This window comes from Caenorhabditis elegans, chromosome III (genome assembly GCF_000002985.6).
Source record: "Caenorhabditis elegans chromosome III".
In the NCBI taxonomy this organism is placed as follows: domain Eukaryota; kingdom Metazoa; phylum Nematoda; class Chromadorea; order Rhabditida; family Rhabditidae; genus Caenorhabditis; species Caenorhabditis elegans.
In genome coordinates, this window is record NC_003281.10 from 396,688 (window position 1) to 420,275 (window position 23,588).

At 33.9% G+C, this 23,588-nt stretch overlaps 3 protein-coding genes, 1 non-coding gene and 1 pseudogene across 9 annotated transcripts; 2 read left to right on the forward strand and 3 right to left on the reverse strand.

Moving 5' to 3' along the window:
- Positions 1–2,040: 2,040 nt before the first annotated feature.
- Positions 2,041–2,705, reverse strand: K10F12.6 (annotated as a pseudogene). The gene is made up of 4 exons: positions 2,624–2,705; positions 2,382–2,576; positions 2,219–2,307; positions 2,041–2,168 (listed from the first exon to the last, which is right to left on the reverse strand). Coding segments are annotated over exons 1-4 (494 nt in total).
- A 993-nt stretch (positions 2,706–3,698) lies between these two features.
- Positions 3,699–3,851, reverse strand: K10F12.10. Its single transcript, NR_131433.1, has one exon. It is a non-coding gene; the product is annotated as an Unclassified non-coding RNA K10F12.10 (non-coding RNA).
- Positions 3,852–5,696: 1,845 nt separating this feature from the next.
- Positions 5,697–8,928, forward strand: Y55B1BL.1 (uncharacterized protein; the record flags this gene model as incomplete). Of its 3 annotated transcripts, none has more annotated exons than NM_064795.7 (6): positions 5,697–6,018; positions 6,066–6,156; positions 6,815–7,020; positions 7,311–7,442; positions 7,642–7,704; positions 8,499–8,928. In NM_064795.7, 4 exons carry the CDS (start codon positions 6,888–6,890, stop codon positions 8,528–8,530), a joined length of 360 nt encoding a protein of 119 aa, NP_497196.2. The 3 variants fall into 3 exon arrangements, 2 of the variants coding, with proteins under 2 accessions (NP_497196.2, NP_001299909.1); NR_132447.1 differs by having other exon boundaries at positions 5,737–6,018; positions 8,499–8,530; NM_001312980.3 differs by lacking the exons at positions 5,697–6,018; positions 6,066–6,156; positions 6,815–7,020 and having other exon boundaries at positions 7,364–7,442; positions 8,499–8,530.
- Positions 6,076–6,156, forward strand: Y55B1BL.2 (Glyceraldehyde-3-phosphate dehydrogenase; the record flags this gene model as incomplete). The annotated part of the gene is made up of 1 exon (NM_001381691.1): positions 6,076–6,156. A coding segment is annotated over one exon (81 nt), but the record flags the coding sequence as incomplete, so codon positions are not given.
- A 2,510-nt stretch (positions 8,929–11,438) lies between the features above and the next one.
- Positions 11,439–22,062, reverse strand: stim-1 (Stromal interaction molecule 1). Of its 3 annotated transcripts, NM_171858.6 has the most exons (12): positions 21,924–22,051; positions 21,402–21,526; positions 20,917–21,060; positions 20,261–20,503; positions 17,192–17,349; positions 15,404–15,583; positions 14,562–14,702; positions 13,861–13,958; positions 13,660–13,719; positions 13,227–13,309; positions 12,226–12,347; positions 11,440–11,887 (listed from the first exon to the last, which is right to left on the reverse strand). In NM_171858.6, exons 1-12 carry the CDS (start codon positions 22,003–22,005, stop codon positions 11,731–11,733), a joined length of 1,593 nt encoding a protein of 530 aa, NP_741074.1. In that variant the 5' UTR covers positions 22,006–22,051; the 3' UTR covers positions 11,440–11,730. The 3 variants fall into 3 exon arrangements, with proteins under 3 accessions (NP_741073.1, NP_741074.1, NP_001022916.1); NM_171065.6 differs by lacking the exon at positions 13,660–13,719 and having other exon boundaries at positions 11,439–11,887; positions 21,924–22,057; NM_001027745.7 differs by lacking the exons at positions 11,440–11,887; positions 12,226–12,347; positions 13,227–13,309; positions 13,660–13,719 and having other exon boundaries at positions 13,754–13,958; positions 21,924–22,062.
- Positions 22,063–23,588: the final 1,526 nt, after the last annotated feature.

Genomic DNA, 23,588 nt, shown 5'->3' on the forward strand with positions numbered 1-23,588 from the left:
GCCGGTCTTGACAAACTTCAGCACATTTACTTGGCATTTACTCAACACTTGACTAAACTTTAATAAAGCGAATTATTCTTGAGTTACTCTACGCCGAACCAAACTGCGAAGCCTAGCAAATCTCCGATTTGCTAGTCCCAATTATTTTTGAAATAACAGTTTCGGCTTGATGTACCAATGAGAGAGCACAGTGTAAACTGATTTTCATAGTTCTCACGGCGACTCCAATCACTATACATCAAAATGAAACTGTAATTTCAAAAAAATGAACCCAAAAAAAAGGAAAGTGTATAAAATTCACTCCAATACCAACCGATGCTAATAGATTCTGATCCCAATTATTTTTGAAATAACAGTTTCGGCTTGATGTACCAATGAGAGAGCACAGTGGAAACTAGTTTTCATAGTTCTGACGGCGACTCCAAACACTATACATCAAAATGCAACTGTAATTTCAAAAAGATGAACCCAAAAAAAGGAGAGTGTATAAAATTCACTCCAATACCAACCGATGCTAAATGATTCTGATCCCAATTATTTTTGAAATAACAGTTTCGGCTTGATGTACCAATAAGAGAGCACAGTGGAAACTAGTTTTCATAGTTCTCACGGCGACTCCAATCACTATACATCAAAATGCAACTGTAATTTCAAAAAGATGAACCCAAAAAAAGGAGAGTGTATAAAATTCACTCCAATACCAACCGATGCTAAATGATTCTGATCCCAATTTTTTTGAAATAACAGTTTCGGCTTGATGTACCAATGAGAGAGCACAGTGGAAACTAGTTTTCATAGTTCTCACGGCGACTCCAATCACTATACATCAAAATGCAACTGTAATTTCAAAAAGATGAACCCAAAAAAAGGAGAGTGTATAAAATTCACTCCAATACCAACCGATGCTAAATGATTCTGATCCCAATTATTTTTGAAATAACAGTTTCGGCTTGATGTAGCAATGAGAGAGCACAGTGGAAACTAGTTTTCATAGTTCTCACGGCGACTCCAATCACTATATACCAATAAAAAACGGAAATTTCAAAAAAAAAGACATCTAAGAGAAGGAATGTGAATAAAATTTAATGTAGTACCAACCAATTCCAAGAGATTTTGATCCCATTTTTCAAAAGAAACATAAGAACTCCCGACCACACAGTGAGAAACAAGTGATGCAGAGACTGGCAAAAAAACAAATGATTCTCTCTTAGCCAGCTGGCACTACTCTAAATTATTATTGGCTTTTCTCCAATCTGGCTCGTGTCCTTCAACCAGGTCCTTCGCAACAAGAGGAAATCTCAAAGCGGCAATCAAGAAAAAGAACGCTGGCAGTACATTGTTTGTCACAATGTATTATTTACATAACTAACTCCTTGTTTGATCTTGCTTCAAGAGATAAATTAATGAAAATAGTTTTTCCCGACAACCTAATACCAATGAGTGAGCAAAGTTTAAACTAATTTTCATAGTTTTGATAGCACCACCAACCATTACACATCAAAATACAACTGGAATTTCAAAAACTCGAAGGAGTTTCGAGCGGGTCTCGAGAACCACTATCGGAACACCCCTCAAGCACAAGCAACGGCTGGATTATCCAGCTCTTGTCGACGTAGAACGATGATGTCACCAGCACGAAACTTCAACCGAAGCTTCATCATGTCTACCAGCTGTCCCAGCTGCCGGAGGTTCTTCTACTTGCAAGCTTGTGAACGGAGGTGCTGATAAACTCATCTTCATGTTCAAGTCGTTCAACAACCACCGTATTGCCCCCAGTGTTCTGATTTGTCGATCCATCTCGATCCAAGGAAGTCGTGATCACCCGCACTACTGGAGCGGCCAGAGGAGGAGGAACTTCGCACCAGCCGCACCAGATGCTACTGATGCTCATGCTCAATCATCGAAGTTGTGAGCATGTCGTTAAAACCTAAGGGCCAGGATAAACTAGATAGAAAAATATTTCACAATAGCGTGCTTTCATAGAAGGCCAGCAGGCGCGCGAAGGCAGGCGAAGATGCCCGCAAGGCGGGCGAGGCAGGTGTTTATGCGCCTGCATGGAGCTCGTCTTTAATCCAAAATCCGTCGTTTCCTCCTGTTGAGCTGCTCACGGAGCCATCCTTCCAAAAAAACGTCCGAATTGTTGCATTGTGTGTGACAGTCTCGAGTTGCTAAAATTTCAGATACTTATTAAAATGCTCCGAAATATCTTAAAATTTACCTTCAAAGAACGGAAAACATAACTCTGTCTTCCGAGCCAAGCGAGCCGAGATTCCAGGGATCTTCTCATTGTAGAAGTTGTTTCTGGAGCTGAAACAGATAACAAAATTATTTCAAATTCACCTCGGTAAATATGTGTATTTTTTAAGCAAGCTGAAACTTACTATAATCTTTCGGGACTTTCAATGAATAGAGTTCTCTTCGGACCACATCGACAACAGTCGCCCATCAACCAGTACGCCTGTTTTTCAGTTATCTCATTGAAGAATTGTCGCCAAAATCTCATACGGTGCAATTGGAGCTATTGGAGTCGTCAAATGGGAGTCTTGACAACATATCGACAAACTTGTAGATGTCCTCTAAATTAAAAATTGTCAAAGTGTGACAGAAAACACAGGCGCAATACCTCAAACACGTCATCACTCAATTCCGATTCAAACTACGATGTTTCCGTATCCATTGTCTTTATCCGAACTTCCTTTAGCCATGTGAGCTGGTACAATTACTGGCAAGCAGGCGGTGGTCACTGAAATTAAATGAAATCTCTGTTGGAATATGTGAGAAAAAACGAAACATGTTTGCAACTTTGCGAAGCTACAAAAAATTGTTCGATAAAAAGTTTTCAAGCATGGAAAAAAAGGAGCAGAAAAGATGAAAACGACGAGTATTTGAAAGCAAAAAACGATTTAAAAAACTCTGCAACGCGAGAATTAGCGAACGGTTTGCAGACAACACTCTATTGTGAGAGACGCAGAGAGAGGGAGGAAGAGGACCATGTTGCGCAGTGATCGCAACACCGGGCACTGTGCCAAGTATCATCCCGGATGAGGGTCTGTGTGTGTGTAGGTTAGACGACAAAAGTCAAAAACAATGCAGGAGACGTTTGTTTTTGTAGATCACGCGTAGAACAAAATTAAAAAACAACAGAAATACAACACTCTATTGTGAGAGACGCAGAGGGAGGACGAGGATCATATTGCGCAGTAATCACAACACCGCGGGCACTGTGCCAAGTATCATTCCGGAAGACGATCTGTGTTTGTGTGTAGGATAGACGACAAGAGTCAAAAAAAGTGCAAGAGAATGTGTACACAGAACCTGTTGATATGAAAATGGAAGTCTGAATTTTACTAAATATCGACTGATTATCGTGGTGTCAGAGTGCCCCATTTCGGTTTGATATACGCATACGTGCACATTTACAATAAGGTATCGTCAAATTCTATATAAACCTATGTATAAAATTTGCAGCTCTTGTGTACATTTAGAAGTCATCTGTTAATGTGAAAATGGAATTCTGACTTTTAATAAATACCGACTGTATCAGAGCTTACTATCATGCCCACAATAAAAACATTCGGTCTTTTGTGATTATACTTTCTCACGAACTCACTTTTTAGGAGGCATGTTTCCAGTGTCAAACAGTCGCGACTCGATTCTTAATTAGGTTTTTACACATTTACAATAGTATCCATATAAATCCATGTACTAATAAGATATGTCATAAAGTAGTATATAGAGAACTACACGTGATGATTGGATTTGGATTTGTCTTATGACTTGGATTTGTCTTGGCTCTCCGAGAGACGTGCCGAAGCACGAAACTCGAAAGCTCCGTCCGTCTTGGAGAACTCGAATTTTCGAATTTTAAGCTACCTGATTAGCTTCAGAGTCAAATTTTTACAGATCAGAAAATACCAATTTACGTCAAAATTGGAGTACTATCCTGGATCAACGTCTCCGATCGACCTACACGTTTGGAAATTAGGTATTTGTCTTGTAAATCTACGACAGACACTAAATTTACGTGAGACAATCACCAGTCGGTCCCTAAGCCTAAGAATAAGACTAAGCTTAAGCCTAAGTATACGCCTATTTCAACAAAACCAACAGATTTTACCATTCAAAGTTGAGAAAAATTCTGTATACTTTTTTTCTGAAAAATTAAGAACATTGTGTATTTCGACTTTCAACTATTTCACTTTGATTTTTGCAAATTCTGCATGCCTCTGTTGCATTTCAAAGACCACTAGACTATCAAAAAACGATATGTCGAATCTTTAAAGATTTTCTGAAAAAAAACCGCTAGTTCAGCAAACAGGTTTGGAATTGTAACCTCCAAAGATCAGATCACAATCTCGAAGAAGATCGACGTTAAGGGTTGTTTTTGTGATTTCTCCCAGACATCGGGTATCACGATCCCCCTAATCACAAACTCTTATCAACTATTGTAGCATGAGGTACAAAAGTGAATTCGAATGAAATCATACATAATCGGATTTATAGACGTCGAGAGTGTGAAAAACATCAAGTTTGCTATTTTGATCATGTATTCCTTTTTTGGTGATGTCCTAACTGACGATATTTTTTGTGAAATTGAACTGTGTACCGGATAGGCTGAAAACTAGAATTGTTAAGATTTTCAAAATAAGTTGCAATGTCAAAATCAAAACACAATAGGTAGAACTCGTAGTCTACTACAAAAATGGAAACTACGTCACAACTATTGTCTTAATCACTGAATTCGTTAGTTGCAAGAATCGAAAAACAGATTGTCCTTCGCAAACAGTATAGGTGCATAGTATCCCAGTTCTTGCCCAAACTTGGCAACGTATCTGCAGATTCAACAAACTAAGTCATACAGCCTAGGAAATAGTAAAAGTTAGAAGTTACCTAATTTTACCAGATCTGGTGGCCCATCGACCCTGAATGTACATAAATTGGCAAGTCGGCCAAATTTCAAATTTTAACTGATGTGAGTTTATTTTTTTGTCATTTTTTGAGCCGCCATAACTTTTTTGAGAAGTTTTATCATAAAATACGGTGTTTCAGACAATTTCGAGTTTAGTAGAGCTATAAAAAATCTCGAATCTCGAAACAAAATCGCAACTTGCCGAACATTTTTAGTGTGTAGAATGATATTGGTTCACGTGAATACAAGGGATTGAAGGTAGTAAAACGTTGAAGGATTGAGGTTCTTTTTTACAGAAATTCATTCAGAATGATTTTGTTTTGAAAATTGGGTCGATTTGGAGCCAATGCCGGTTTAGAAACTGTGTGAATTTGAAACTTGTTGATGTGGAATTTGAAATCTGAATTGTAATAAATGCCGACTGTATAAGAGCTTTGTGCAGTACCTTCTTATCCACTTCTAGGGTCATGCCCACAACAAAACCTTAGCTTTTTTTGGGGAACATTACGTCTCACGAGTTCGCCTCTTCCTCCTTCAGCTGTCTTATGGACCAAAAATTCCCGCATTTTTTTGTAGATCAACCGTCATGGAGCTGCCTGACACCACGTGCACATTTTTGATAAAGTATCGCCGCATAACCATATAAACCTATGTAATAATAAGATATATCACAAAGTAGTATATAGAAAACTACACGTGATGACGTCACATTGCTGCCGTTCTCCCCTCCACCTCTTTCGATCACAAATGGTCTTTGTGATACACAAAGGGGGTTGGAATGCGCGTGAAAACGCACACTGTAGATGGTGATCACAAGACTGTATTAAACATGCAAATCGCCGAATTGTCGTCGTCGTCGTCGTCTTTCTCTGTCTCCCGACTCACTTCTATCATCATTGACGGGCATTTCGGATTTGGAAAATTATCATAATATTCCGCATTTAAAACACGGTGCGATACGAATTTCGAATTCAGTTTTTGATTTTTTCCCCGTTTCACCGCCACCAAAACCTTCGACTTTTTCCCCTTCTGCTTGTCCGCCACCTGGTTCGAAAAAGTCCGTCTTTTTCAACCGCTTCTCCCGAATTCAAGTTGGCTTTGGCAAAACTGTAAGTGTGATCCCCATTATTTCAGCATGAAATTTCTGGTTTTTCAGGTCAAAGCGCGTGGTTATTATAAATCCAACAATCTTGGCTCGCTCAACCTTCCACCGCTACTTTGCGTCGAACAACGACGATTTTGGCTAGGTATGATTATGATGTAGACATGGATTCCAAAGCCACCTTCACAATCAGATCCTCGTGGATTCTAAATTTAATGAAAAAAATCTATAAATTCCAGGTGGATTTCTTGGGTTTCTTGGGAAAGTTCTGAAAATCCACGTGGATTTCGAATTTCCTGGAAAAACTTTAAAATTCCAGGTGGATTTTTAATTTCCCGGGAAAATTCTGAAATTCCACATGGAATTTAAATTTCCTGGGACACGTACTGGGACACGCCAGGCTGTCCCATTACGGCTTGATCTACAAAAAATGCGGGAATTTTTTGTACAAAAAAAAAGTGACGTCATCACGTTCTTAACCATGCGAAATCAGTTGAGAACTCTGCGTCTCTTTTCCCGCATTTTTTGTAGATCTACGTAGATCAATCCAGAATGAGACACTCTGACACCACGTGCTGGGAAAATTCTGAAATTCCACGAAGATACCAAACTTTCTAAGAAAATTTCTCATGGAATTCAGATTTCCTGTGAAATTTCCAAGCGGACTCTAAATTCTATAACAAAAATCAACTTGGATTTAGATTTTTTTTTTGAGAAAATTCCACTTTGGGTCTAATTTAGAAAATTAGTGAACCCCATGAAAACCAAAAAAACTTCAAAATCCCTACCTTTTCTCCTTGCAGCTCGAGCCAAATAGGAATCACCGTCTTCTCCTAAAGTTCAAATTGTCGTAATTCACGCTAGGCGCCGCTCGAAATGGCGTCAGTTGTTGTAGTCACTGCTGGAACCGCTCTCGCCGTCACCGTACCACTCGTGGCGCTGAAAGAGTCATTGGAGAGCCGTTTCAAGAGTAACATGAAGAAGCACTTGCCACATAGACCACGTTGTCGTGAGTTTAATTTTTTTGGAACAAAATTTTGGGTCAAAAAAGCGCACCCTACGGTGCTAAAAGTGGTTTCAGAGTGTTTCATTTCCGTTTGATCTACGTAGATCTACGAAAAATGCGGGAGAAGAGACGCAGAGTTCGCAACTGATTTTGCATGGTTAAGAACGTGCTGACGTAACATATTTTTGGGCAAAAAATTCCCGCATTTTTTTTAGATCAAAACGTGATGGGACAGCCTGGCACCACCCCATCAAATTACAGTAGAAAAGTTTCCGCAATTTGAGCTTTTTCAGGCGTCAACTTCCCTGATATTGAGAACGAACTCGAGCAGCAATATCAGTACGTCATGAATAATAAGAACAGCACACGTAACATGAAGGACCACTTGGTGCCAAACAACTCCAAATGCTCTTCTGATGATGAAGGTGAGCATCTTTTGCAGTAGGCATTTCTGCCTGCCTGCCTACCACCCATTTTTCTGCATTTTGGCGTAAACTCCAATGTTTGGTGTTTGCACAGTGTGCAATTACGCGTACTCATGGTATTACTGGTGGCATGAGGCAGGCCTAGGTCGCCTAACAGACCGACAGGCAGGCCTAAAATGAATAAGATGTTTTTTTCCAGACAACTCATCCACCATCAGTTCTCCACCGAGCTACAACGACATCACTCAGCAACCACCAGCATGTCAGTTTTTCGGAAAAACATTTTAATTCCACGTGGAATTTTTAGAAATTTCTCAAAAAAATTGAAATCCACGTGAAGTTTCAGAATTTCCCAGGAAAATTGAAATCCCCTTAGAATTTTCTTAGGAAGTTTGAATTTCCTGTGAAATTTCAGAGGCACGACCGAAAGGAGAACAGGTGAAAAAGGAGAATTACGAAAAGGAGAACACAAAACCCCGCCCATTTTTCCGTGCCGTGCCCAAGTTTTTGCAGAAACTTTTGCAAATTGTAATTTTCAAACGAAACAACGAAGCTCCGAAATAACGCATTCGTGATAAACAACAATTTTTCACCTGTTCTCCTTTCGGTGGTGTCTCTGAAATTTCAGAATTTTCACAGGAAATTTAAAATCTACGTGGAATTTTCAGAATTTTCTCAGAAATTTTGATTTCCACGTGGAACTTTCCGAATTTTCGTAGGAAATTTGAAATCCACGTGGAATGTTTAGAATTTTCTCAGAAAATTTGAATCAGTGGTGGGCGGCAATTGCCGTTCGGCAAATTGATTTGTCGACAAATTCGGCAAATCGGCTATTTGCCGGTGTGCCGATTTGCCGGAAATTTTCCATTACGGCAATTTGCCGATTTGCCGATTCGCCGGAAAAATCGCTTGCCGCCCACCCCTGCTATGAATTCCATGTGGAATTTTCAGAATTTTCCCAGAAATTTTCAAATCCACGTGGAATTTCCGGGGATTTCCCTGGAAATTTGAAATCCACGTGGAATTTCAATTTTTTTCTAAATCTGAAATTTTCAGACGGTCTGTTTGCTGTGCAACGTGGAAATTGACTAACAGAAACAAAAAACTGTCGTCTCTCCGATGAAAAACGACATCTACAATGGCTCTTAAACAAAGAAAAAAAGATGAGCGGCGGCTTCTGGCAGTGGGCTTGGCTTTTGATGCGATTAGTTTTTAGAAATACAACAACTTGGCGCCAGCTTCTGTAATTTTTCGCTTCTCTTGCTTATTTTTTCACTCAATTTGAACTTTTATTTGTATGTAGTTTTTGTATTGGTTTTTTTTTTTGAAACATTTTTTATATATTTTATATATTCCACCTACAATCTCCGCTTGAATATTTAATGGATTTGTGTTGAAAATTATTTTAATGTATAATATTTTTTGAAATTTTAATCTGATTTTTTTTATAACTTGAGGAATAAAAATTGTTATTTATTTTCGAAATAATTTAAAAATTTTCTGGGAAATTCCATTCGATAGCCCATGTCTTAAAACGGTTACTCGTGAATTTTTAGCGGCAAGACGGCAAGACTCACGGCGAGCTCTCAAAGATCCTACAAAAGCACTGTAACGATAAAAAGAAGCAATTTTCCAATTCAACTTTGGTAGCTCATATCTCCGTGGATAAATTTTTTACAGAAAAGTCATCAACTGATAAGTTGTTGATATTGCTGTAAAAAACAAGTTTGTAGTTGAAAGTTTTTTACCAAAAAAATTTTGTTTGAGAGACAGCCTCGTGAAGTGCGGCAACTGCTGTTGTTATTTTAATGCTGCTATTCCGTTTCTAATGCTTTTCTCTAAGACAACAATTTTTTGGTACAAAACTTTTAACTACAAACTTGTTCTTTACAACAGCATCAACAACTTTTCAGTTGATGACTTGGTACTAGTCAGGGGTGTGTGGATAACCGATTTTTTCGGCTAACGGATAAATCGGTTAGTGCCGATTTTTTGAAAACCGGCTAACGGGTAATTCGGCTAACGGCTAATTTCAAAATTTTCGGCTAACGGCTAATTCGGCTAAAATCAATCGGTCAAATCGGCTAATTTTCGGCTAATTCGGCTAATTCGGATAAAATTCATCTGGTCAAGCTTTTTTCGTTCTTTCTGTTAATTCAGGTCTTGGGTTAATTTGTTCATTGTTATTGAGCAAATTCAGTGATGAACGACTGTTCAAATAGGAAAAAATCATACAATTTCACAAAATTTTGTTTTCCAAAAAAATATGTTAGTTGAATTAGCCGAAATAGCCGATCGGCGAATTCGGCTAACATCGGCCAAAATCGGCTAACGGATAACTTCGGATTAGCCGAACTGTCAAAAAGTCGGCAGACGGCTAACTCGACTAATTGGTACAAAATTCGGCTAACGGATAATTCGACTAATATTAGCCGAGTTAGCCGAATCAGCCGATCGGCTAATTCGGCTAATTCGGCTATTATCCGCACACCCCTGTTTTTTTTTTTTTTTTTTTTTTTTTTTTTTTCTTAAGCCTAAAAATACAAAAACTCCACACGTTTTTATTTGAAAATTTATTTAAATTTAAAGAAAAAAAAGTGGCGGGGTGATTTAGGACTAGTACCGATGACTTTTCTGTAAAAAATTTATCCATGGAGATATGAGCTACCAAAGTGAATATGGAAAATTGCTTCGTTAGATCGTTAAAGTTCTTCCTTACAGTGCTATTTTAAGATCATTGAGAGCCCACCGTGAGCTTGGTTCTGGAGTTTTGCCTGAAAACTCACCACTGCAAATTTTATTCGAACGAGGGACGAGGCAAAAAGGTTTCTAGGCCATGGCCGAGTCCCCGACAAATTTCAGCGGCCATTTATCTTGCTTTGTTTTCTGCGTGTTTTCTTTCGTTTTTCACCGATTTTTCCCGTGTTTTCTTATTAAAACTGATAAATAAATACTTTTTGCAGATGCTAAAACAATTTCCAAGTGAAAAAATTGTGAATTCAGTCGGCAAGTAGCGGTAAAAGTGGTCAATGTAATATGATGGATTACGGCTATACAAAACCCAAACTTTTTCTGAAACATGATATATATGCTTTTAACATGCTAAAAGTACCTGATTTTCATAACAAGACAGCTTAAAAAATTTTGAGATTTTCATAGTTCAACATTTTGTGCCAAAATCTCGACTTTTTCACAAAAAAAGTTGAATTTTGAAAATCTCAAAACTTTTTCAGCGGTCTCGTTATGAAAATCAGAGTACTTTTAGCATCTAAACAGCATATGTATCATGTTTGGGAAAAAGTTTGGGTTTTTTATTCCCGTAATCCATCATATTACATTGACCACTTTTACCGCTACTTGCCGACTGAATTCACAATTTCTTCATCTGGAAATTATTTTAGCATTAACAAAAATATTTCTTTATCAGTTTTATAAGAAAACACGGGAAAAATCGGTGAAAAACACAAGAAAACAAAGCAAGTAGAAAATGTCGTAAAATGCGGTGTATTGTGTGCAAACACCGATTTTTCGCATTTTTTCTCGGCCCTCATTTGAAAAAAGTTGCAGTGCTCACGAGTAACCGTTTTAAGACATGCACTATAGAATGGCATAGGTCTCATATGCAATGGGTACCTTCTGACGGATCCCTAGTGAGAAAATTCCACGTGGAATTCAAATTTCTTCATAGATCTTTAATTTTTTTGAGAAACCTCAAAATTCCCGGAGGAATTCAATTTTTTTTTTGAAATTATTTAAATTTTTGAAATAAATTCGGTCTCAAAATTTAGAATTTTCCCAAATCCGTGGTATTTTTTGTAAATGTTAAATATTTCGGTTTCCGAATTTTTTTTAAATTTGAATTTCAAATATTGCTCAATTAAAAAAAATTCCGAAAATTTCAACAAAAAAAATTTTCATTAATTTTGTGAATTTTTCAGTGCTTTTTTTTCATAAATTTCCCGCTATTTTTTTATTTAAAAATTTGAAATCCAAAAATGTTCGAATTAATTTTTTATTTAAACAAAAAATATTTCGAGGCATAGAATTCTTAAAAATTAAAGTCCATTTGATTTGGTAAAAGATCATTTTTCAGGAAGAAGATGGTGAAATTTTGGACGGAAAAAGCTTTGAATCTAGTTTTTTTCTTCTAAAATTAGATTCAAAACCACTAAAAACTAACCGAATTTTAAATTTTCAAACAACAAAAAAAACTTAAAAATCATAAAATATCACAGAAAATCACCAGGAGCAAATGGAAGAAGAAAAAAAGGCAAAAAATGGGGAAAAATTAATTAGAAGTGCCACCCAGACTGCTAGATTTCGATGTATTTCGGCGGAAAAGTTTCGGGAAAATTCCTTTTCGCTTTTTAAGAGCAGCTACGGAGCCCGAGCCATTTGTAGAACCGGATACTATTGACTGCATATCAGCTTCAGCTAGGTCTTGACTGGAAATATGAAAAAAAATTTGCGCTAAATTTAAAATTTTCTGAAAGCTACTGAGAGGATTTACGTGGAATTTTGAAAAACTTTTTTTTCTAATTTTTTCCGTGGATTTTGTGATTTTTTCTTTTTTAATTTTTTAAATTTATTTTAATTTTAATTTTTAAAAAAATTATGAATAATCCACGTGGAATTTTTTTAATTTCTCAGAAACTAATTTTTAAAAAATTCCCAAAAAAAAAATTATTTCAAAATTTCAAATTATGTTTTTTTTCTACATTTTTGGACAGTTTAAATTAATTTTTCTTAATTAAAAAAAAACAGATTTCTCAACGAAACTAACGTTAAGCTTCTGGAAATTGCCACGTCTTCGACAATTGGTGACGTGTCTTCAGAATGAATACTATCACTTTGCTCGGTGGGAACAAATCGAAGATTTGCAGTTTGTTGGGAAGGTGGAATTGGCTGAAATTGTAAATTTCATTATTTTTAAAGTTTTAAAAACATTCCATTGCAATTTTTAAAAAAATTTTGATTTTCAGAATTTTTTTAAAATTTTTTTTTTTAATTTGATTGTTCCATAATTTTCATTTAAATGTGGTGTAGTCGTCGAATTTTTTAAAAATTGCTTTATTAGACTTAAAATTGTCTGAAAACACCGAATTTCATAATGAAACTTCTTGAAAACTTTTCAAAAAAAAAGGTTATGACGCCTCAAAAAATGGCCTAAAATTAGTTGAAATTTGAAATTTGACCTACTTGTCAAGCGGCTGGAAACAATTTTTTTTTGAAATCACTGTCAAATTTTGAGTATACAATGTAATTATGTTGCGTTTTCAACTTGATTAAGGTATTTTAAAGTCGATGGACGGCGAGATTTTAAAATGTTATGAATCAAATCTCGCCGTCCATCGACTTTAAAATACCTTAATGAAGTTGAAAACGCAACATAATTACATTGTATACTCAAAATTTGACAGTGATTTCAAAAAAAAAATTGTTTCCAGCCGCTTGACAAGTAGGTCAAATTTCAAATTTTAACTAATTTTAGGCCATTTTTTGAGGCGTCATAACCTTTTTTTTTTGAAAAGTTTTCAAGAAGTTTCATTATGAAATTCGGTGTTTTTAGACAATTTTGAGTCTAATAAAGCAATAAAAAAAATTCGACTACACCACCTTTAATTTGTACTCTTTTTTTTTAATAAAAAAACTTGTGAAATTTTAATTTTTTAAGTGATTAATTTGGTGAACAATTTTCAAAAATTTTTAATTACATAATTTGGAGTGATTTTTTTTAAATGATTTTCATATAGATTTTCACAATTTTCCCTTCAAAAACCGCACCGGTGACACTTTTTTCACAAAATTTGAATTAACTGCATTGGGATTTGAATGAGCATTTGAAATTGAGCCGGAAGAGGAGGAACCTGAAATTGTAAAATTTTAAACTGAAAATTCTAGAAATTTTTACTTAATTTATACATTTTTCACAAAAATTTAAATTCTTAGTAGCTCATATAATAATTTCGGAATTTTTAACAATTTCAATTTTAGGGACTTTCTCTTAAAAGATTGGGAGTTCTAGGGATTTTTTAAAAATTATTTTTTAACTTCTGAATTTTCTTTTTTTTTAAATTAAATCGGACATCTGCCCTTGTAAACAATTTTTTATGAAAAATTCTGAATTTTTGCAATCTTTATTCATTTTTCTCACAATTTATGTGAATTTATATTGTCATAAATCGAATTTTTTATTTTTTTGGCCGAAAAAAGGTACCTTCATGACTTTTATTGTAGAAATGTGATGAGGCAATTGATCGATTGATATGTTCGGTTTCTGAAATTATTTTTTCCCAGAAAACAAAACTAAATTTTAAACGATTTTTCCGTGGAAAAAACCATTTATTCATAGTTAGTATTAACTAATTCAGTTACATAACAAAAACAAACGAACAAAAAAATTATTGCCGAAATTTACCATTTAAATATAGAAGTGGAAAACCGCAAAGTGATTCAATTTGAAGCCATCGTTCTTGAGTTTCACGTGTCAATGTGTGGATTTTTTCCATTCGACTTCTGGAAAATCCGGAGAATTTTTAATGGGGAAACTATTTTTGAATCGAATAAAATACAATAAAATTTGGGATTTGGGTCTGCTAAATATTTAGCAGACCATAATTGGGTCTGCTAAATAATTAGCAGACCATAATTGGGTCTGCTAAATATTTAGCAGATTACACTTGGGTCTACTAAATAATTAGCAGGCCATACTTGGGTCTGCTAAATATTTAGCAGGCCATACTTGGGTCTGCTAAATAATTAGCAGACCATAATTGGGTCTGCTAAATATTTATTATTTAGCAGACCAACGCTATTTAGCAGACCCAATGCAAAATTCCGTTTTTTTGTTAAATTTTCAGTTTTTGGAGCATTAATAAAAACAGGTTATCCCAAAATTTTTTATACAACTATTGTGTTTTATTGAAATTGAAAAAAAAGCATATGTAAAAATCTATTTTCAATAAATCCACGGTGCCATTTGAAATGTTCACATGAATTTTCTGAATCTGATTGACTGACTATATAATTAGCAGACCTCTTTTAAAATTGGATCTGCTAATTAAAAAATTCCAAATTTTCAGTTGGTTTTCCCGCAATTTCTCCGAATTTTTCACTAACTTCAACGCGAAAATCTTCGAATCGACTTGATCCGACGTGGAAGCTGCTCCAGTTGCCAATTTCAACGAGGAAAGTACACTTCCTTGCTTTTTCTGTAGACGATCCACCATTTCGATGGCCTCTTTCATTTCCTTGAAGCAACTGCAAAAAAATGGGGAAAATTTATTAGAGTTGGAAATTCATAATTTTCAGATTTTTTTTTTTTGGAAAATTTTTTTTTAAATGGAAATTAGGTAATTAAAAGCATAAAAGTTAGCGAATTTATCAATTTCGGTCCGCTAAATTCAGAAAAATGCACCAAAATTAGAATTGTTCTTTCTAAATTTAAAAATTTAAACTTTTTTCTTGCCAGAATCAAGGGTGTCGATTTTTCGATTTTTTCAGAAAATCGAAAATCGAAAAATTTCGTTTTTCGTTTCTTCGATTTTTCGATTTTTCAAACATTAGCTTGATATTTTGGTCATTATCCTTCATTTTAGAATAAATTTTAATGTTTTTTAAACCAATATAAACAAAATTAGATAAAAAATCATATTTTATGGTTTATTTTCTGAACATTTTTTTTTTCGATTTTTCGATTTTCACGGAAAAACAAAAATCGAAAAATGACACCCTTTGCCAGAATTCAGTAAAATTTTCTTTTTTAGCTATTTTTCTTAATTTTTAAATAAAAAAATACGAACTTTTGTAAAAACATAAAAGTTAGCGAATTTACCAATTTCGGTTCGCTAAATTCAGAAAAATGCTTCGAAAATTTAGGATTTTTCTGTTTTTTTTTTCGAATTCAGTAAAAATTTTCTTTTTCAGCCATTTTTCTTAATTTTTAAATAAAATATACGAACTCTTGTCTCTGCTTTTCCAGAAAAGCCATCTCATTCTCGCAAGTTCTTCTAAGCAATGGCTGAAGTGCAAGAGGAGCTTGAGAACCATTCGAATTCGCTTCAAGCCGTCGTTCGGCTTCTTCCAGCTGGACACGGAGGTTCTCCATTTCTGTGTGATTCACAACTCCATCGGAAATTGATCTGGAAAATTGGGAATTTTGGAGAAAAAATTTCAAGATATTAATTTTTAAAAAAATTTAAATTTAAATTTGAAAATTTCGATATGAAAAATTTAAATTCCAAATTCCAAAAAAAAAATCAAAATTTTACATGAAAATTGGAGCTTATTAAGTTTAAAAAATTAATCTACTTCTTAAAATTGAATTTTGAAAATTCGAATTCTCACCTAAATCTGAAAATTATTGCAAAATTCTAAATTTATTCGAAAAAAAAACCTAAAATTCGGCGCTTAAATTTAAATTTAAATTCTGAAAATTTTAAAAATGATTTTTTTTTCAAAAAGTACATAATATGACAAATTTTTGTCGCATTTTCACAAATTTTTCAATGCAAAAAAAATTTAATTTTTCATCGAAAACTCTCAATTTCTCACCGTTTGCTTTTCAAATTTCAATTTCAATGATAAAACTTGTTTTCAGAGAAATTTAAATTGTGATATGAAAAATCCAAATTCCAAATTAAAAAATTCAAATTTTACATGAAAATTGGAGCTTTTTTGGAGAAGTTTAAAAAATTAATCTACTTCTTAAAATTGGCTTTTGAAAACTCGAATTCTCACCTAAATCTGAAAATTTTTGCAAAATTCTAAATTTTGTCGGCGAAAAATTGAATTTTATTCGAAAAAAAACCTAAAATTTGGCGCTTAAACTTAAATTTAAATTCTGAAAATTTTAAAAATGTTTTTTTTTTCAAAAAGTACATAGTATACACTGCGACTTTTTTCGAACGAGGGCCGAGAAAAAGAAAAATCGGTGTTTGCACACAAAACACCGCATTTTACGACATTTTCTACTTGCTTTGTTTTCTTGTGTTTTTCACCGATTTTTCCCGTGTTTTCTTATTAAAACTGATAAAAACATATTTTTTGTTAATGCTAAAATAATTTCCAGATTAAAAAATTGTGAATTCAGCCGGCAAGTAGCGGTGAAAGTCGTCAATGTAATATGATGGATTACGGGAATACAAAACCCAAACTTTTCCCCAAACATGATACATATGCTGTTTAGATGCTAAAAGTACCTGATTTTCATAACGAGACCGCTGAAAAAGTTTTGAGATTTTCAAAATTCAACTTTTTTGGTAAAAAAGTCGAGATTTTGGCACAAAATGTTGAATTTTGAAAATCTAAAAACTTTTTAAGCTGTCTCGTTATGAAAATCAGGTACTTTTAGCATGTTAAAAGCATATATATCATGTTTCAGAAAAAGTTTGGGTTTTGTATAGCCGTAATCCATCATATTACATTGCCCACTCTCACTGCTACTTGCCGACTGAATTCACAATTTTTTCACTTGGAAATTGTTTTAGCATCTGCAAAAAATATTTATTTATTTGTTTTGATAAGAAAAAACGGAAAAAATCGGTGAAAAATGAAAGAAAACACGCAGAAAACAAAGCAAGTCGCTGGTCGCTGAAATTTGTCGGGGACTCGGCCATGGTCTAGAAACCTTTTGGCCTCGTCCCTCGTTCGAAAAAAGTTGCAGTGAATATGACAATTTTTGCCGCATTTTCACACATTTTTCAATGTAAAAAATCAAAATTCATCATCGAAAACTCTCAATTTCTCACCGTTTACTTCTCTCGTCATTCAACATTTTCTGAACATCTTCAAATTCGGTTTCCATACATTTCAGTTCGGTCAACTTATTTGATAATTCATTGACTTTTTGCTGAGCCTTTTGTTTTTGGCGGACGTATAAAAAGATGAGTGATGTTAGGAGAAGTGCCTGAAAATATATTGAAATTTTAGGAGAAAATGTCGGAAAATTAATGGGAAATCAAATTTCTAAGTGGAATTTTTTACTTTTTTATATAAAAAAGAGGTAAAAAAAATGTATTGGTTATTTTTCGTGGAAATTCAATTTTTTAAAATTAAATTTTAAATTTACGGAAAAATTGAGTTTCTACTTGGAAAAATGGCAGTTTAAGAAACTAATGAAATTTAAATTTTTTTTACAGTTTTTTAAGTATTTTTATTTTCAAAATTTACAATTTTCAATGTGTTTTTTTCGTTGGGGGTACTGTAGGATTACTGTAGTTTTAGAAAAATTGACTTCTCCTATTTTGAAAGGATATTGGTTTGGAGTTAGTGGGGATATGGTCGGGAAACTGTAGGGGTACTGTAGGGTTACTGTAGTTTTTGAAAAATTGACTTTTCATATTTTGAAGGGATATTGATTTACGGTTAGTGGGGATATGGTCGGGATACAGTAGGGGTACTGTAGGGGTACTGTAGGTTTACTGTAGTTTTTGAAAAATTGACTTTTCGTTTTTTGAAAGGATATTGGTTTGGAGTTAGTGGGGATATGGTCGGGGTACTGTAGGGGTACTGTAGGGTTACTGTAGTTTTTGAAAAATTGACTTTTCTTATTTTGAAGGGATATTGATTTACGGTTAGTGGGGATATGGTCGGGATACAGTAGGGGTACTGTAGGTTTACTGTAGTTTTTGAAAAATTGACTTTTCGTTTTTTGAAAGGATATTGGTTTGGAGTTAGTGGGGGGATATGGTCGGGGTACTGTAGGGGTACTGTAGGGTTACTGTAGTTTTTGAAAAATTGACTTTTCTTATTTTGAAGGGATATTGATTTACGGTTAGTGGGGATATGGTCGGGATACAGTAGGGGTACTGTAGGGGTACTGTAGGTTTACTGTAGTTTTTGAAAAATTGACTTTTCGTTTTTTGAAAGGATATTGGTTTGGAGTTAGTGGGGATATGGTCGGGGTACTGTAGGGGTACTGTAGGATTACTGTAGTTTTAGAAAAATTGACTTTTCGTCTTTTGAAGGGATATTGGTTTGGAGTTAGTGGGGGATATGGTTGGGGTACTGTAGGGGTACTGTAGGGTTACTGTAGTTTTAGAAAAATTGACTTTTCGTCTTTTGAAGGGATATTGGTTTGGAGTTAGTGGGGGATATGGTTGGGGTACTGTAGAGGTACTGTAGGGGTACTGTAGTATTACTGGAAAAAATGGGTTTTCGTCTTTTGAAGGGATATTGGTTTGGGGTTAGTGGGGATATGGTCGGGAAACTGTAGGGGTACTGTAGGGGTACTGTAGTTTTAGAAAAATTGACTTTTCTTATTTTGAAGGGATATTGGTTTAGGGTTAGTGGGAATATGGTCGGGAAACTGTAGGGGTACGGTAGGGGTACTGTAGGATTACTGTAGTTTTAGAAAAATTGACTTTTCTTATTTTGAAGGGATATTGGTTTGGAGTTAGTGGGGGATATGGTTGGGGTACTGTAGAGGTACTGTAGGGGTACTGTAGTATTACTGGAAAAAATGGGTTTTCGTCTTTTGAAGGGATATTGGTTTGGGGTTAGTGGGGATATGGTCGGGAAACTGTAGGGGTACTGTAGGGGTACTGTAGGATTACTGTAGTTTCAGAAAAATTGACTTTTCCTATTTTGAAAGGATATTGGTTTGGAGTTAGTGGGGATATGGTCGGGAAACTGTAGGGGTACTGTAGGGTTACTGTAGTTTTTGAAAAATTGACTTTTCATATTTTGAAGGGATATTGATTTACGGTTAGTGGGGATATGGTCGGGATACAGTAGGGGTACTGTAGGGGTACTGTAGGTTTACTGTAGTTTTTGAAAAATTGACTTTTCGTTTTTTGAAAGGATATTGGTTTGGAGTTAGTGGGGATATGGTCGGGGTACTGTAGGGGTACTGTAGGGTTACTGTAGTTTTTGAAAAATTGACTTTTCTTATTTTGAAGGGATATTGATTTACGGTTAGTGGGGATATGGTCGGGATACAGTAGGGGTACTGTAGGTTTACTGTAGTTTTTGAAAAATTGACTTTTCGTTTTTTGAAAGGATATTGGTTTGGAGTTAGTGGGGGGATATGGTCGGGGTACTGTAGGGGTACTGTAGGGTTACTGTAGTTTTTGAAAAATTGACTTTTCTTATTTTGAAGGGATATTGATTTACGGTTAGTGGGGATATGGTCGGGATACAGTAGGGGTACTGTAGGGGTACTGTAGGGGTACTGTAGGTTTACTGTAGTTTTTGAAAAATTGACTTTTCGTTTTTTGAAAGGATATTGGTTTGGAGTTAGTGGGGATATGGTCGGGGTACTGTAGGGGTACTGTAGGATTACTGTAGTTTTAGAAAAATTGACTTTTCGTCTTTTGAAGGGATATTGGTTTGGAGTTAGTGGGGGATATGGTTGGGGTACTGTAGGGGTACTGTAGGGTTACTGTAGTTTTAGAAAAATTGACTTTTCGTCTTTTGAAGGGATATTGGTTTGGAGTTAGTGGGGGATATGGTTGGGGTACTGTAGGGGTACTGTAATATTACTGGAAAAAATGGGTTTTCGTCTGTTGAAAGGATTTGATTGGGAATATAAATTTTGGCGAGATTTTGAAATTTCCCGCGAAAATTTTTTTGACGGGACTTCTAGAAAATTTTTAAAATTTCTAGAAAAACCTGGAAACTTTTCAGAAAAATCTGGAAACCTCTAGAGTTTTTTTTTTTTGAAAATCCGCGAGTTGTTTTAATATCAAGACAATTGTCAAAAATAAGGTACGGTTTAAATTTTTGCTTAAAATTGGACTTTTACTAGTTAATTTCAGCCTAATTCTTAAAATATCTTCTATAAAACTTTTCAATTGAAATTCCTTCAAAAACCATACCAAAAACGCCAATAGAATATCCTTTGTTCGATTATTATTATCCTTATACCCAAAAAGTACAACATCCAACGAGTTCAAACGAAGTTTTTGACGATAAACCGACGATTTTATGCCAAGTTCTTTGTTCAAAAAGTCCGAATTTGGAGATGCAAATCTTGGAAGAATCTTCCCATCAATTTTCTTGGCTTTTACTGCTTCAACAATGCTGGGAAGGTTTACGTCGTTGATGAGCCATTCGACGAGCTGAAATTTTTAGAAAAATGAAAATTTGTCCAGCGGTTACCCGGGAAAGTGGTCAAATATGCTCAGTGAGAAATCTTTGGAATGAAAAATGGCATATTTCCCAGGTTTTCGGGTGGTAAATATGTGATTTTCACTGACAAAAATTGCCGATAGAGCGCATTTGCCACGGATTTTGCGAAAAAAAAGACGGAGCTCAATAGGCCAGGCCCCAAAAATGGTTGTGCACAATTAAAAAGAGCAAGATTTTCTGGGTTTCAGTCGAGAAAATTCGACTTTTCGGAATTTTTTTCAACGAAAATCTAGTTTTCAAGCTAAAAATGCAATTTTTGTGTTTTCTGTTCAGGAGCAGCCTTTTTTACTTTGAATTTCAAGAATTTCAAGCCAAATTGACAAAAACAAAAGCAAATTTTCACCCTTTCATTCGTCCAAGTTCTCTCGATACTCTCAAACCAGGCCTCCCACAGATCGTCTACAGTAATCGCATCGTCGTCGCCATGGAACTTATTCTCCCGTCTAGTTCGTTCGGATCCACGCATTTGCATATCTTCTTTCATAAACTGAAATGAAAAACATAAGAATAAACGGAAAAAAACGATAATTTCTGGATTTGGGTCTGCTAATTATTTAGCAGACCCAAGTATGGCCTGCTAATTGTTTAGCAGACCCAAATTTCCCAAATGTCATGGTTTTCAACAAGTTTCAATGTATTTTCGTTATAAATATCATATTTTCTATAGAATTCGCACAAACAACATGAAAATTTGGCAATTTTCAGCAAAATTCAGTTATTTTGCAGCAACAAGAAAAACATTAAGAAGAATTTCCAACAAAGTTATGTTTCTGGGTCTGCTAGATATTTTTGGTGCTAAAAAATCGAAATTTTCTCCTTATTTCTTACCCCAGTCGATTCATTTCGATCGATTGAACCCGAATGATCATCGTCCATGTCTCGATGAATATCTCTAATCGCTTCATATCCCAATTTATCCCGTATTTTTTCTTCTTCCGCCGTTACTTCAACATCTGGAAATGGAGAAACTTTAAGAAATGCGTAGTTAGTTAGTTTTCATGATTTTTTTCTTTGTTTAAAATGTTGATTTTAGAAAATTAAACAGAATTTTAATTGAAATAATTGAAATTTAAGTTTTTTTTGACAAAAAAATCACGTTTTTTATTAAGCTTATGACTTTTAAATTGCCGAATTTCACATTTTTATGATTTTTTCGACTCTTTTTTTTTATAGAATATTTTTAGAAAATTGCTTTAAAAATTGCAATTTTGGGCAAAAAACACATCCTTTTTCGAGTTTTTACATACAAATAATTAAAAATCGCGATTTTTGAAGATTTTCCATACGAAAATACTTTTTTTCCCCAAAAAAAAAAACCTTTTTTTCCTATTTTCCATTAAAAAAACTAACTTCTAGTCACCCGATCTCCATTAACAACAATAACCACGTTGATTGTAAGATATAAGGCAATAATCCACGAAACTCTACCCATTTTTAACTGCTTTTTGTGTAGCAAGGTCTAGTTCATTACGACGAATCTGAAAATGTTTTTTTTTTTTTTGAAAATTTAATTGGAGGGAGAATATGAGAAAAACGACGAAAAACAGATTTTGGCGGTTTTTTGAAAAAAAAATTGTTTTTTTTTGGAAAAGAAAGAGTCGAAAATTAATTTTTTTTTTTTGCAGTTTTTAAATATTTTTTCCTGAAAATTGAAAATTTTGGGAATTTCCAAGTCATATATTTGAAGAAAAACTAGAAATTTCAACTTTTTGCTAAAAATTGAAATTTTCGATGAAAAAACTGCAATTTTTTGGGTTCTCTAATTTTTTTTTTGAGAAAACGCATACAAATCCTATTTTTTTCCGAAAATTGCAATTTTTGGAAATTTTCAAGTCAAAAAATGAGAAAAACACTAAATTTGTGATTTAAAAAAAATTGAAAGTTTGGTAAATTTCAAGTCAAAAATTTGAGAGAAAGCATAAAAATGTAACTTTTGGAAAAATTTGAATTTTTACTAAAAATTGAAATTTTCGATGAAAAACTGCAACTTTTTGGGTTTTCTAATTTTTTTTTTTGAGAAAACGCATAAAAATCTATTTTTTTCCGGAAATTGCAATTTTTGGAAATCTACTAATCAAAATTTTGGAATTGTGATTTTTAAAAAAATTGAAATTTTGGGAATTTGTGTGTCAAAAAATTGAGAAAAAGCATAAAAATGTAACTTTGTGAAAAAATTGAATTTTTTCCTTAAAAAACTGTAAATTTTCGCCAAAAAGACTGCAATTTTTCGGAGATTTTCTGACCAAAATGCTCGAGAAAAACCTAGCCAATTTTATTAAAAATAGTATTAATTTTTCGATAAATTTCAACTTTTATTCTTAATTTTTTTTTAAACAAAAACACAAAATTTACCAAAGAAAGAAAAAAGAAAAAGAAGAAAAAACATTTTTTTTTGCGGTTTTTTGAAGAAAACAGTTGGTCAAAACAGTCGAAAATTACATTTTTAGGATTTTTTCTAATATTTTCCACGAAAATTTCAATTTTTGAAAATTTCCAAGTCAAAAATTTGAGAAAAAGCATAAAAATGTAACTTTTTGAAAGAATTGAATTTTCGCTAAAAATTGTAAAATTGCAATTTTTTGATACATTTTTTTAAAAGTCAGGCTGTTTTTTGAAAAAAAATTGTAAAAACTGGACATAAACAGTCGAAAACTAATTTTTTGAGGTTTTCTAATATTTTTTCAATTTTGCAATTTTTGAAGACTTCCAAGTGAAAAATGTGAAAAAAAGTGATTTTTTTAAAAATTAAAAATTGCGGAATTTTCGAGTCAAAATTTTGAGAAAAAAATTGAAATGTTGATATTTTTCGAGCCAGAAAATTGAGAAAAACAACATAAAAATGTAACTTTTTGAAAAAAGTGAATTTTCGTTAAAAATTGTACATTTTCGACGAAAAAAATGCAATTGGAGATTTTTGGAGATTTTCAGACAAAAAAAAATCTTTAGAAAAATCTAGCCAATTTTATTGAAATTAGTATTAATTTTTCGAAAAAAATCAATTTTTATTGCTTTTTT